General features: G+C 40.5%; 1 protein-coding gene across 8 annotated transcripts in view; it reads left to right on the top strand.

The window, feature by feature from the left end:
- Positions 1-207: 207 nt before the first annotated feature.
- MTDH (metadherin) overlaps positions 208-15,553 on the top strand; it is a 57,310-nt gene continuing 41,964 nt past the window's right edge. For 3 of the 8 annotated variants that reach the window (XM_047089035.1, XM_047089036.1, XM_047089034.1), the window contains exons 1-2: positions 216-891; positions 13,416-13,517. In XM_047089035.1, coding sequence (XP_046944991.1) covers positions 511-891; positions 13,416-13,517 — 483 coding nt within the window. In that variant the 5' untranslated portion in view covers positions 216-510. Of the gene's footprint in view, positions 892-13,415; positions 13,518-15,553 lie in introns of all 8 variants that reach the window. The other 5 variants (XM_047089037.1, XM_047089031.1, XM_047089039.1 and 2 more) reach the window with 4 other exon arrangements.

Genomic DNA, 15,553 nt, shown 5'->3' with positions numbered 1-15,553 from the left:
CCAGGCTCGGAGCCTCCACTAGGCCAGGACTGGTCACCACCAACCGCGAGAGCCGCGCCCTCGACCCAACGGCTCCCGCCCCGCCCTGCCCACGTGACACCCACGTCCCGCCCAGGTTGCCCACGTGACCCGCGGCCATCTCCCCCGCCCCCCCCCCCCCCCCCGCCGCGCGCGCGGCGTGGATCGCGGCCGGAGCCGCCATTGTTCCGCCAAGGGACGACAGCGGGGCCTGGCCCTGGCGCCGAGACGCCGCTTAGCGGCCGCCACTGGAGACACTCCCTCCCGCCGCCCCCCCTCCTCCTGGCGGCGGCGGAGTGAGGCTGACTAGGGGGAACTGGGAGCCCCCTCTCCTGGCGGCGGCAGCTGCCGATCCCCGGCTCCGGCGCGAGGGGCGGCCGCGATGAGCTCGGCTTGAGGCAGTCCGGCCCGTCCCTTCCTCGCCTCCCTTGACTCTTCTACGGCGTCTGTGCGCCCCAGCGTCACCCTGAGAGTCTCTTTGACGGAGGGAAGATGGCTGCACAGAGCTGGCAGGACGACCTGGCCCAGCAGGCCGAGGAGGGCTCGGCTCGGCTGCGGGAAATGCTGTCGGTTGGCCTAGGCTTTCTGCGCACCGAGCTGGGCCTCGACCTGGGGCTGGAGCCGAAGCGGTACCCGGGCTGGGTGATCTTGGTGGGCACCGGCGCGCTGGGACTGCTGCTGCTCCTCCTGCTCTGCTACGGCTGGGCCGCGGCTTGTGCCGGCGCCCGAAAAAAGCGGAGGAGCCCGCCCCGCAAGCGGGAGGAGGCGGCAGCCCTGCCGGCCCCGGCCACCGACGATGTAGCCCTGTTGAAGAATCTCAGGAGCGAGGAGCAGAAGAAGAAGAACCGGAAGAAATTGCCCGAGAAGCCCAAAGTGAGTAGGGGTGGAGCGGCGGTAGAATAGGGGCCAGGGCCCGGCGTGGAAACCCTCGAGCGAGCGGAAGGCCGAGTCCCAGTCCCCCCAGCGGGGAATGGAAGGGGAAAAGAGTGAGGTTAGTCAAGAGCTGGGACTGAGCTCTCCCCAGGTGGAGGAGGTGATCGGTGGACACGTTACTTGGGGAATCGTGGAAACTCGGGAAGTGTAGGACGAGTGGGGAAGACTAGTTTCGAGGAAGGAAGTTAGACGGCGGCGTGGGGTACGTTTAAATAAAAGCGCCGGGAGGTCAGTCCATTTTCGGGAACCTTGACCGCCGGAATAACATGCCAACCCTTCTTGAGGCCTACCGGGTAGGCTGTGTGTGGAGAGTGATGGGACCTTACGGTGGTGCTGGGAAGTTGTGGAAAGACTGCGCCTGGAAGGCAGATGTCTACTTCAAGTTACATTGAGACGGTAGCCGGGGGAGGAAATACGATGACCTAAAAAATCGGGTTTACGGAGGATTAAAGGTACCCAGGTCTAGACGCGCTTCCATTTTAGTTAAACTGTTTAAGGGAAATGGTTGCCCACTCTTACTCTTGTGAATGCAGCCAATGGAGGCCTGAACAGGAGCAAGGCAAGAGGAAGTCGCTGCCTAATATACTTCGGGGTACATAGCCCCATGAGGGAGAGCTAAGTCAAGTTAAGCGGTGTGCGAGGTTTTGAAATAGTAAAAGGGAATGACAGAGCAGAATGGTGCTGTCTGAAAGAGATTTAGGCACCGTTTTACCGGGCCACGTGTGGAAATGCAGAGAGCATCACATCCATTTTATCATGCTTTCCCGTTTTATTTGTACATTCTTTATTACCCGTGGATCTCCCATGATATCTTTTAGAGTTTTGTTTTTTACGATACTTTACAAGTGGAGGGTGTGTAGAATTAGAAACAGCTAGGCTATTTTTATATACACTGAATTAAGCTCCTTACCTTTCACTGCAACAAAGTAAATGTAACCCAGTCGTAGCATGTGAAATGCACTCTGGTGTGTGTTGCCGGGTGGGAGGTATACACATAGGAATGAGAATCAGTCATGGAGACTAATGTAGGAAACAGATTCATCAATTATGCTAATAGAGCACAGACAGGTGAGGTTTGGAGGGTGGGAGACTAATTCCATTGAAGGGATTTAGGAAAGTTACTGGAGGAAGTGGGATTTGAGTTCAAACTAAAGCAATGAGAGTATTGTTGGAATAAGTCAGTATTAGAGAAGTGACAGGTCACAGTTGGTGCATTATTAGGCCTAGATAAGTGTTTACATTTAGTCTGCTGATTAAGATAACATACAAAACTTAGAAAAGGATATGACTTTGTCAGTATGAATTCTACCTTAAGTTGGAAGAGGAAATAGAACTGATTTCGAATATATAATTACATTTTTTGAGCAGAGGTTACTGGAAAGTAATGTTACGGTGGATATAGAGAACCTGGCTCCAAAATAAGCGAAGAAGGTGATCTTGAAAAAACCACGCACATTAATAACCCTAAACCCTGTGTGGATGAAGCAGATTGTGAACATTTCAAAGCCCTGTCTGGGACATCTAGAATTTCAGATAGACTTGAGTCGAGAGACAGGTGCTCTAGGAGTCCATCCCAAGTGCATCATAACACTCAGACGACCTATCTGAAGAAGGAACAGGTTCCTGTGAAAAATACTCATCAGACTTAGGACTTACTCCTCTTTTTCATCTTAGTTGAGGAATGGGCAGTGAATGAGTAAATAAATCTTAGTATTAAGCTTTGGGGAGTGAAGAATGGGATGACTAATCAAATTGTTCAGTGTTGATTGGGTGAGAAAATATCTTTGCCTACCTCATGGTATACAGGTGTTGGAGAAGTTTATCAACATTAACAAAATTGTGGCATTCTAGCTTTTTGACTGCAACTTACAATAAAAAACACATTTTCCATTACAGTACCTCCCAACTTCCACCCCCTTATTGAGAACACACACATATCAAACCATACGGTTTGTTTTTCTTTAATGATAGTTGTGACCCATCAAATTGGTTTCACATTTCACTGTGAGGCATGACCCACAGAAAAACACTGCTTTATGAGACTGAGAAATAGAAGCACCCATTTATGTAGTACTCCTGTGCTTTGCACTGTGCTAAGTATTTACTTGGAGAAAGGCAGCATACAGCTTGCAATTTGAAGGCAGTGAAAAGGAATACAATATTCATATGTCTCATTGTGAAGGGGATACAAAAGTAGAAGCTCAGTTGCTCCCCAGGGAGATTTTTATTCCAGTTGTGGAAAAGGATACGCTAAAAAAAATTAACAGTGCAAACCCATTGTGGGCCCAGGAGGCCGTGAGAGACCTTATCACGGAATCTGGCTTTGAAAGTGGGTAGGAGCAAGATAGTGGAAAAGGCTGAAGAAACAGGAAAGGCCCAGGAGAGGAAGACTTAACTCTGTCAGCCTGGCAGGAACTAAACTTGAATAAGGCATTTAACCTTGCTCTGTTTAGCTTATCTTGTTTATAAATTGAAGATTTTAGTTGAGTTAAAATATTGGAGGATTCCTCTAAATGTTATCTCTGACTATTTGCAGTGGAGTTGCTTTGAATGCTTATTAAAATTTATAGATTCCTGAACACCAGCACAGATCTTATAAATTCAGAATCAAAAATCTCTGGAACTGAGTCCAGGAAATCTGCATTTTTAACAAGCTCCCTTGGTAAATCCTTGCTATTAGTTTAAAAATCACTCACTGGCATAGAGCCATAAGATCCATAGTAAAGGAGAGATTTCTAAGGGGTGTCATGTTTAATCTTACAATCTATCTCTTCATTACTATATCATTCTGATACACATTTTAGTATATACTTACTCTGATCCAACTAACTAGTTTTGTGAAGGGATATTACATATTAAATGTTTTGTTTTCATCTTTTTATCCCATTATTTTTAGTTCTCTCTTAAATCATTGCAAATTTTGCAACTCAGATTTTTAAAATTTGTTTCTAGTAGTTTATTTCTATCTATAGAGTAGGTGGTATTTAGCTTTTTTAAACCAACGCATAAGCAGTTTTTAAAATCTTTATATCATTTTGATTTTTATCCCCTAATATCTTGGCAAAGGTCTTTCAGGGTATGAATTGCAGTTTGTTTTCCTACTAAAAGTGAAGGGGGTAGCACTTTTCACTGGGCTTATTTTTTGGCATTTTTGGAAATCATTATGTATTTTCCCATGACAGCTAGTACAATGTAAGTATTAAATAGGAACTCAGTAAATATTTTTTAACTTGACCTAATCTGAGCCATAATTTAGATGGATGTGAGATATCATATAACTAACTGGTGTTTAACAGTTGTTGCCTTGAATTTCAACTAGAAGCCTACCTATAACCAGGGTCAACTTCAGTGAAAATTTGTATTAGTGAAAAGGTTATTTTTATATTAGTGTAGGACTTCTCATAAAGATTTGCCATAATGCAATTGTTGATATCTATAAGCTCACTGAATAAGTAGTGTTTTTGTCTTGTTTGCTCTTGTATAACCTTGCATAGTGCTTAGTACTCGGTAAAAAATTACTGAATGCATAAAGTAGTAAGATGCCCTACCAAAGTATTTATACCACTCATTCCCATTCTTCATGCCTGGTAAACAGCCATGTGAGCCACCTTTTTATTTTTACAGTGGAAGATGGCTGTGTTTGCCTCTTCTGGCTAAAATTTTATAAGGTCCGTCATTCTATAGCCAATAAATCATTCTAATAGTATGCAGCATCTTTTGTAGTCATTATTTCTGTTCCAGTTTCATTGCCACTGCCCTACTTTTGGACTTTATTACCTTTTGCTTAGACTGTACTAATACCATCCTAACTGGTTTTCCTGCTTCCAGTCTCTTTGTTGCCAATCCTTTCTACCCACTCATGCCAGTTAAATCTTTTAAAGCCCAGCTCTGACCATGACTTTCATGTTTGCGTCTTGTCAGTAGTTTTCTCATCACATGTTGAATAAAACCCAGTCTACAACATGGCACTCAAACCTCTTTATAATGTAACCCCCATCTTAGATTTATCTCTTAACTATTATCTCAAACACATTACCATTGGCTAGACTTTAGTGTCTCTTATTCAAACTATTTTGTTCTATTAAAAGCCCTTTATTTCTTTCTCCCTATGATTTCTACTTATCCTTGAAGGCCCAGCTATGGTGCTGTCTCTACTCTGAAGCCTTCCCTAGTTCTGCAGCTAGGGTTAGTCTCTCTCTTTTATATTTTTATTTTATATTTTTTATGATATCTGAAACAAAACTGAACATTGCCTGGGAAGGTACCTGAAGGGCAATTCAGATTTTTTCCCCAGCCCTGTGCATGTCTGTGAGTGATGAGGAGAGCACCTCAGGTATTAATTTCGGGATTAGAAATTAATTTTAGTGAGCAGGTGAACTTGCCAATATGGAATCCCTGAATAATGGGATCAACTTCATATTAGTCTGTAACTGTAACTGGACCATTCCTCTCATCTCCAGAACCTCATGTCTAGGTATATACTTGATTTCTTCTATTGGAAATCTGACATTTGTCTCACATTTTAACATCTCCAAAACAATTCATGATTCCCTTTTCTCTCCTGGTCTTCCCCATTTCTGTAAATGGTAAATGACTGCCACCCATTCAGTTATTCAGTCCAAAAATCTAAGAGTCGTTCTTGATTCTTCCCTTTTTCTCATTCCCTTATATCTTCCGTACCTCATATCTAATTCGTCAGCAGGTACCATCAATTTTATCTCCAAGATGTGTATTCAGTCTGACTACTCTCATTCTAATGTCTGTCTGGCCCCTTAGCTCACTTACAGAGTAGTAACCTCTGCACGTTGCCCCCCAGTCCTAAAGCCAACATTTGTCTAAAACCAACACTTCAGTAGCTTTTGCATTTAAAATCTGTTTAGATTTTCCTGTGTGGCCCAGTACCTGCTTTTCTTTCTAGGCTGATTTTGAGTTCATTTCCTCTCTTTATTACCTCCAACTATAGTGATCTCTTTTCAGTTCTTCACTCTTTTACAACCCAGTTCCTTTGCATGAACTATTATTAGCACTTCTGGGATAAACTTTTGCCTACTGTTCAAATCAGCCTGTAGGTCTCACCTTAAAACTCACCTTCCTAGGGATGCCTGGGTGGCTCAATCAATTAAGCATCCCACTTTGGCTCAGGTCATGATCTTAGTGTTCATGAATTTGAGCCCCACACCAGGCTATGTGCTGACAGTCAGAGCCTGGAGCCTGCTTTGGATTCTTTGTCTCCCTCACTCTCTGCCCCTTCCCCACTCGTGCTCTGTCTGTCTGTCTCTCTCTGTCAAAAATAAATAAACATTAAAAAAAAAAAACCTCACCTTCCTAGAAAACTATTTACTGATCACCGTAGTTGAAATAGGCATCCCCTTCTGTCTTCTGCGTCAACTCTTTGTATGTATTTATTATAATTATCACAGTTTGTAAATTACTTACCCATTTACTTTTCAGAGGCCTTTTCCCTCCACTAGGTTGTAAGTCTTTTTTTTTTTTTTTTATGTTTATTTTTGAGAGAGCAAGAGAGTGTGAGCGCGTGTGCACTAGCGAGCAGGGGAGGGGCAGAGAGAGAGGGAGACACGGAATCCGAAGCAGGCTCCAGGCTCTGAGCTCTCAGCACAAAGCCCAACATGGGGCTGGAACTCATGAATCATCAGATCATGACCTGAGCAGAAGTCAGACACTTGACCAACTGAGCCATCCAGGCGCGCCTAGGTTGTATGTCTTGATATATATACAATGGCAAACAGTGCCTGGCATGTAAAGTGCCTTTGATGATTATTTGTCGAACTCAGTTCTGAACAAAGTATAATGATACCTCATAGTTTAATTGGATAATTTATTTGGCTAAGTAAATTTAGCTGTTAAGATATTCCAACAGAAGTATGTCTTTTAGGGGTGCCTGGGTGGCTCAGTTGGTTAAGCGTCCGACTTCGGCTCAGGTCATGATCTCACGTCCGTGAGTTCGAGCCCCGCGTCGGGCTCTGTGCTGACAGTGCAGAGCCTGGAGCCTGTTTCAGATTCTGTGTCTCCCTCTTCTCTGACCCTCCCCCATTCATGCTCTGTCTCTCTCTGTCTCAAAAATAAATAAACGTTAAAAAAATTAAAAAAAAAAAGAAGTATGTCTTTTATTCTAGGTAGTAATTTTGCTGTATTATCCCAGGTATTAGTAAAGGTAAATTATATCACTTGCTACCTACAAACAGGATTTTCTTTTTACCTTTAAATCACTATTCTCCATGTTATAAGTATAAAAAGAAAAATCATTTGATTAAAAACTCCTGAGTTCTAGATAAACATTGCTGATTTTACAGAAATGGAATCTTGAGATTTATAGATTATAATAACTTATTTGAGGTCATAGAGCAAAGGAGTTTCAAAGGCTAAATGGTATGATAATTTGTAGTCTACAAATTCTGCTGTTATGTTCGTGTACCTCTCTGGTTTTCATAGCATGTTCAAGGATATTACATTGCATTCAGAGAACAATTCCAATTTTCCCAGTAAGTTACAGCTGTCTTTCTTCTTTTTTATTTTTTTTTTTAATTTGCTTTAAGGTTTATTTATTTTTGAGAGAGAGAAAGAGAACACGAGCAGGAGAGGGACAGAGAGAGAGGGAGACACAATCCAACGCAGGCTCCAGGTTCTGAGCTGTCAGCACAGGGCCCCACGTGGGGCTCGACTCACAAACCAGGAGATCGTGAACTAGCTGATGGGCACTTAACCCACTGAGCCACCCAGGCGCCCCTCTCTTTATTTCTTTCAAAATTTACTTTTAGAATCAAAAGTTTGGGGGCACCCAAGTGGCTCATTCGGTTGAGCGTCCATCTCTTGATTTCGGCTCAGGTCATGATCTCACGGTTCGTGAGCTCAAGCCCCACATTGGGCTCTGCGCTGAGCATGGAGCCTGCTTGGAATTCCTCCCCCCCCCCCCCACTCACTTGCTCACTGTCTCCCTCTCTCTCTCAAAAATAAGTAAATAATCATTAAAAAAATAGAATCAAAAGTTTGTGTTGAAAATTGTAGTAACTCTTACCAAAGCTCCAGAAATTTGGCTCTGTTTGGTTAAATGACAGGACTTTTTCATCTTGTCGTTGTATTCTGCCAAAGTCCTAACAGAGAAGACCTTTAATAATTATGCTTATCTTAGATATTAAGAGCAGCAATAAACCCTCTTAACACTTGAGGTTTCTTTTGCACTTTGACATTATTGGTTAATGTACTACTTCTCAAGGTTATGAAAGCTTTGAGAGTATTTTTTTAATTTTATTTTTTAATTTTTTTTAATGTTTATTTCTGAGAGTGAGCACGTGAATGGGGGAGGGGCACAGAGCATCCGAAGTGGGCTCCATGCTGACAGCATGAGGATTCCTGGTGCGGTTAACAAGTTGATAGTTCAGAATCCCTGAAGAGAGTTGAGTCTTTGGCTAGCTGCTTGGAAGGCACAGGATCTTTACACTAAAGGAAATAGCTCAGGATATATATAGCATGATTTTGCAAATTTGAATCATAGGCCATATTTGTAAGATTGTACTCTCAGTTATTAAGAGTTTAAAATTGGGGTTGGATTTAAAAATAAGTTAGTAAATTGCTATAATTAAAGCTGTAGTATATTTATATTTGACATATTCACATTTGGCAGAAAAAAAGACATTTTCAAATAAATGGCAAGAAATTGTTCTATCTTGAATTTATATCAGAACTCTTCAAACTAAAAATACACTGACCAAGGCAAGGTCTTGTTCACTAAATGAGATGATGCATGTAAAGCATCTAGCAAGGTGCTTGGCCCACGGCAGGTACTTGGGAATTACGTGTCAGGCCGTCTTCACTCTGTCAGCTAAAGATGATGCACCTTGAATTTCCATAACATTTTGCCCTTGATCTTTTTTTATGATGGGTGTAATATGTCTACTTATGCCTCCTGTATGTTCAGAATAACTTTAAGCTAAGAAAATTGAAACTCTAGTGAAATAGTAACTTCTCCGGGATTACACACATTGGGGAATTCAACCCTGGTTTCAGCTTGCCTTTAAAACCCATACTCTTTTCCTTTACGAGTAGGGTTGGAGGGGTTATGTTCACTTACTGGATAGTAAGTGAATGAACATAAGTGAGTATGATGTAATTTTATTTTCTTAGAAAATGGTGAAACTGTAAGCAGTTTTTTAAAAAAGAAAGATACTACATTGCTGTCTTTGACAGCAAGCCTGGACTATTTCTAGCCTCTGAGAGGCTGTGTTTACTTACCATTTGTATTCTGTTAACTCCCCAAAAGAATTTGTGTCTGGAGCACTGGGCCTGATGGATGCATGTAGTGTCTGTTGACCCTCTTGACCACCAGGACTTAACGCTGGTTGTAGGCTTGCTAGTTGTGACCTGAAAGCTGGACAAGGAGATGAGGATTTGAGCCATTATAGCCATGTTCTCTCATTTATTGTCGTTTTAACAAGAAACTTGTATGAGTACATATTTTCTTTATATTTACAAATGATGAAATAAAGGGTTAAGTCAAGGAAAATGCTTATAATCACAGTGATTAAATATAGAAGTCGAGTCTTAATCCCAGGTTTGTTCAGTTCCAGTGTCCATGGTCTCTTCATCTTCCATTTTTTTGGTAGTTGGTAGGCTGCCCTTCTAGTTTCTTAAGGTGTTTCCAAGTAACTTGAAGTCATGGTTTTTATATTTTCTATCTAGAAATAAAATTCACATAACTAAGTGAAAATGGGATTCTAAATGGTTTCGTTTTAGAAGTCAAATGTTAAACTTTACATATGGTTATCTTAGATGTAGATTCCTTTGGAGTAGATGTCCGTTATTAAGCATATCTGCTTATTCTGAACCTCAAAACTCCTCAAGGGCAAATTCCTTTCATTTGTCCTTGTTCCTGAGGTCCCTAGCCCAGTGCCTGAAGTACTTAATAAACATTTATGAAATTAATAATTTAAGGGCTGACTAACATGAAAATTATATTTCCTTTAAATCAGGCATTTTTTAAAGTTTGTTTGTTCATTTTGAGAGAGAGTGGTGAGTCAGAGAGGGAGAGAATCCTAAACAGGCTCCACACTGGCAATGTGGAGCTCAATGCAGGTCTCGAACCCAGGGACAGTGTGATCACGCCCTGAACTGAAACCAAGAGTCAGAAGCTCAACTGACTGAGCCACCCAGATGCTCCAAAATCAGGTATTATTCAATAAGAGACCCTGCTCCCCTGCTGTGTGTCTCCTTTTTGCATTTTATTTTCTTGATTGTCAGCTAGGTATCTTCATTTTGGTTTATCACCACCCCTCCCAACACACACACACACACACACACGCACGTGCGCGCACACACACACACACACACTCACAATGTTCATTCATGAATATGTTTTTCAAAGGATGTGGCGTAGGAGTTGGGGAATGTGTAATAATAAAGCAGACATAGCATTGCCTATAAGGAGTTTATCCATCTAAGAAATGATTATGTCATTTTTCTGTTTCTGGTTGATTTTCACCAAATTCGGAGGATGTTCTTGTCTAATTTAAAATATAGCTTATATTCTATATGTGAAATTAACTTTGGTTGGCCCTGGAAGGAAACACCTCAAAGTTTTCCAGAAAATTTTATACTAGGTTACGATGAGAGGCCCGCATAATTGCTAATCTATGGAAACGTGTATATTAAGGCTTCATGATGAGAAAAGATAATACCTTTTGTATAAGATACAAAAGATAAAACCCTGTTGGCAGTCAGGTTGGGTTTGAAGTGTTGGTTTGCAGTTAGTTGCTTTTTCTTTTTCTCTTCCTCTTTTTCTCTTTTTCCTTTTTTTTAGAGAGTGGAAGCACAAGTTGGGGGGAGGTGGAGCGGGGAGAGAGAGAAGGAGAGAGACAGTCCCAAGCAGGCTCCATGCTCAGCGTGGAGCCCAATTTGGGGCTCAGTCTCACAACCCTGGGATCATGACCTGAGCTGAAATCAAGAGTCAGAGGCTCAAGTGACTGAGCCACTCAGGCGCCCCTTTATTTAATTAATTAACTTATTTACATTTAGTTACTTTCATGTGAGCAGATCTACATAATATTCCTCCATTTCTGGATTTGCTGATTTAAATGTGGTTAATGATTTTCCAGGACAAGACCTTCTTGACCAGCTAGTGGCAGGACAGATGAGTGTTGCTGGTGGGTAGGAAAGGCACAGCTGCCATTGTGTATCCTTTATTCATAGGGCCCAAGAGTTCTGTTGGGATAGGAGGCATATTGTTTCATGTTATCTGGCATTTTGAGGAAGGGTTGTTGCTGACTCCCAAATGTTAGTGGAACATTGAGAAATCTGCATAGACCGAAGGAACAGCTACAGTTACAGTAATTGCATAAATTCATCTTGCGAAGAAGGAAGTAAAAATGGCACAGGTTGGAGTGTGGGACCACCTGTGGCTTGCCGGTCATTTCAGAGTCTGTGAAATGGAAACTGAGTGTTCCTGCTGTAGCTCACGGGATTGAGGACTTCAGAGTTTATATTTGTTCAAAAGGAGATTGTTTCATCTTTCATTTGGGAGGCTATATCACCAGTGTTTGCGTTTGGCCTCAAAGGAATTGCATTGAATTTTTTGTAGTTTTTGACCAATTAATTCCTCACCTTTTAGCAGTTAATAAATTAAGATGACTCCATGTAGTCATTTACATGAATAAAATGGAAGTGCTATAGTAGTGACTGTGATGGAAAGTTTCCTGAAGGGATTAGTTAAGTGAAGTTTCAGAAATGTAAGCCTGTGAGCTTCCAGTTAGAGACTGGAAACTGAAATTGAAGCTGCAAGATCGTTCAGGGGGCATAAGGCTTGTATAGAGTGGGTGAAGCTGAAGCAGACCACAGGAAATCAGAAAAGGTTTGGCTGAAGAGGATAATAAGAACTAACATATGAGAACTGACAATTGAGATGCTGATCTTGGAAGTAGAATTAAACGGTTTTATATTCCTGATGTGGTTATTGCTCTAAGTCCAGATTCCTTTCAGGGTTTTCTTACCCTTCTTTGTGTACCACCCCCCCCCCCCCAACATGTACATACACAGGGAAGCTGGTGAGAGGAAGCAGCATGAAAGTGACACAACAGCACAGGAGAAAGAAAACCAAATCAAGAGGAAGGAGACCTGGTTTTGGCGTCTGAGTTTAACAAATTGCTTAAGAGCCAGCAGATTAAATTGGGGTTAATTAGGATTTTTGTCAGCTAAAAGACAGCTTTTGTTTTGGCTTTTCTGCCATAAATCTTTGAAAAGCCTACAAATCGGGTTTTAGAATATTAATGGTCTGTTTCTCTAACTGTATATCCCTGATAATTTCGAACAAACTCTGGCAAAGTCACATTATAGAAACTTGAGCATTGCTATTGTTTTCTGGAGTATGGTTCTGCTATAATGAGTAATCTGGTGGAAGTCTGTTCTGCAAGAACTGGAAATAAGGCAACCGAAACTAGTATATTGATTTACTAACTCACTGAATTATTGGAGTATGAGAATAAGCAAGTGAAAAGAAATAGTAGGACCCAGAGAGAAGAGGTTAGAATACCAGATACCTGGACTCCATTCTTCAAACTCTTGAATCTAAATATATTTCTGGTGATAGAACATAGAAATGTGGTTTTTTTTGGGGGGGGGGAGGGGGGGAGGATTAACCCCCAAAACTAGTGATTCTAATTAAAACCCAGACTTGGAATTCACAAACTTAATTTTACTCATATCTTTTTATTTTCGGAGTGTTGAAGCTGAGGTAACCTTTTTAAGCTGTAGCACTGGCTTGGTAAATTTCTTAATCCTAGAACAATAGAACCATTAGATAATAGAATTACAAGAGGCATTAGAGATAATCTAATATAGAGGCCAACAGATTATGGACCAGGGACCAAATCTGGCCCTCTACTAGTGTTTTGCAAATAAAGTTTCATTGGAATACAGCCACACTCAATTTATTCATCTGTGGCTGCTTTTGTACAAAATTGCACTGTTTTGTAGTTGCAGCAGAGATGATATGGCCCACAAAGCCTAAAATATTTCCTGTCCCTTTATCGAAAAAGTTTACTGACTTTTGAATAGACCAGATCTATAATTTTATATATGTGGAAATAAGACTCAAAAGATAATGAGTGAAACGTTTTGAGATTACACTACTAATTGGTGGTGAGAGTGCAAATACAGTTTAGTTCCCCATATTCCTGCTTTCATTCCATGAGTTTTTGTTGGAGGAACTGATACCCTGGGTGAGATCAGAAAATTTATTTGTGGTACAGGCTTTTGTTTATAGGTTCATTATCATATTACAAAACACAGTTATTAGAGATAGTAGCACATCAAGTCTTACAACATGGCTGTACAGAAACCTATTAAAGTTGGGTCAGGGGGTAGCATTTGATTGTAGTATATGCTGTTTCTTGAGTATAAATCTGTGATTTGACCCTCCAAGCAGTTTGATAACAAGATTCTTTTTGTTACCTGTGCAGCCGAATGGACGGACGGTTGAAGTGGCTGACGAGGAAGTTGTCCGAACTCCTCGAAGTATAACAGCAAAGCAGCCCTTAGAGACAGATAAAAAAAATGAAAAGGTAAGTTTGGGAACATATGAAATTATATGCAAGTCTCTTAATAAAGAGAGTGACATATATAAAAATGATGTTTTTCTGTTTCACAAAATTGTATGTATACTTCCCCATTTAAGGACAACTGAAAATATGAATTTATCATAGCAGATGGGTGGTAAAGGCGTAAGTAAGTTGTTTTGTTTTTTTACTTTTAAAAGGAAGGATGTATCACCAAATATTTTTAAACATGCTGTGGCAGTATTAAATATTCACTTTACCAAAACAGTTTTATTTATGACTTGAACGTCTTTTATAGGAGTAAGGTTGCAGGTATGTAACACCCTCTTATTTGAAAACAGGATTGTATTATCTTTGTTAATAGTACACTTCTGACATAAAAAGCTTACCAACTTGTTCGATGGTATTAAGTGTTGAAATAGATTTCTGTTCTGATGGAGACATAATTGTGTACTTATTAGACATTTTGAGTTTGTTGAACAAAAGAGAATGTTCTGTGCACTCTTAAGTTTTCAAATAAGACAATCTGTCATACCCCATAAATGGATAATTCCTGGGGTTTTATTCAGTTTTCAGTGTTAGAACTGACCCATTTTTTATTTGACTTAGGCAGAATGTAAAAAGGAACTGTTAACAGTGGGTTGTCCTGCTGTGGGAGAGAAACTTCTCATTTAAGTCCTTTCGATACATTTAATACTTGTGCTCTTCCACTCCCTTTTTAAAACCCTGTGCATGCATAACTCCTTTTTAACAAAGAAAGACAAACCAAAAAATAACGAAAGGTAGATAAGTGGTTTCTAGAAACCAGAATGCGACAATTCCAGTCCTACAGAATAATAGTATGAAATGGTTGCTACACTTTCTTAACGCTTACAATTTTTAAAGTGTCTTTGAAGAATTGGCAAGATCAGTTCTCCTCCGTAACCCAGTAAAATTGGTCTAGGGCCAAGATGGCTGCAGGTAGGATGGCGTAAAATGAAGGATAGTTGTGGGCAAAAGTTAAATTTATGCCTGATTTTGCCTTTGGCAGAAAAATAAATAGGAAATAACTTGTATTAACAAGTAAGCATACAATTTCAGGATTGTAAATTTAAAGTGTGAATAGTTTATATGTCTAATACGTATTTGTACTCCTTCCCTATAATATTTCCTTGTTTCTGGATTTTCTTCCTACTAGTGAGCATTTTATGCTTGTTCCTTTTTCCACTCCCTGAATTATCCTGAAATATTTGTAGTTGGAATAATTGATGAACTGCCATTCATCTCTGATTGGTTAATCATATATAGATCGGGTGTAGGAAGATGAAAAAACCACAGTTTAGAGTTTATAATCATTCTGAAATTTCTTATGTTAGGAAATAATTACAATAATCGACATTTTAAATATCTGTAAAATGGCAGGCACTATGCAAAGTGGGTGTGTGTATAATGTATGAATGTATGTACATATATCTTGTAGGGACAAAGTACATATCGGGTGTGCTTTTAAGACTTTATAGAATATTTATCCGTGTTATTTTATTTATCCTCATAAGAGCACAGAGGAGGTGGTATTATACCTATCTTACAAATAAGAAACCTGAGGCATAAGTTATCTAAGCTATTAGATGTAGTCAGTTCTAACCCAGACCCATCTGACTTCAAAGTCTGTGCTTTTTACTGCTGTGTATTATTTCTGATCCTTTCATAAACTCTAGCAGGCAGGTAGTAACCGCCCCATTGTACAAATAAGGACTCTCAGCATGGAGGGATTTTGCAGTTTTACTCAGCGCACAGTTTCTGAGCTAGGATTTGAATCCAGCTCATTCCGGTGCCAAAGCCCATGCGTTTTTCAATCACTTGACAGTACTGCCTCCTTTCAGTTGCTGTTGCTTTTTCAGAACAAAACTTCTGCCTTTGGTTTGCTGTCTACTTGGTTAGGCTTTTTGCATAATAGTAAATGCTACAGCTCATGGCTAGTGTTTCTTTTTGCTGTCTGCATCTTGAATTTATGCTTTATAACTTGGTTTAACCCAAAAGACTTTATTTCAGTTCATTTTTTA

Source organism: Lynx rufus, unplaced genomic scaffold, assembly GCF_022079265.1.
Source record: "Lynx rufus isolate CCGP_SWC_20201006 ecotype Redwood Valley unplaced genomic scaffold, mLynRuf1.p SCAF_26, whole genome shotgun sequence".
NCBI classification, from domain to species: domain Eukaryota; kingdom Metazoa; phylum Chordata; class Mammalia; order Carnivora; family Felidae; genus Lynx; species Lynx rufus.
This window is presented reverse-complemented; position numbering and strand designations above follow the sequence as displayed.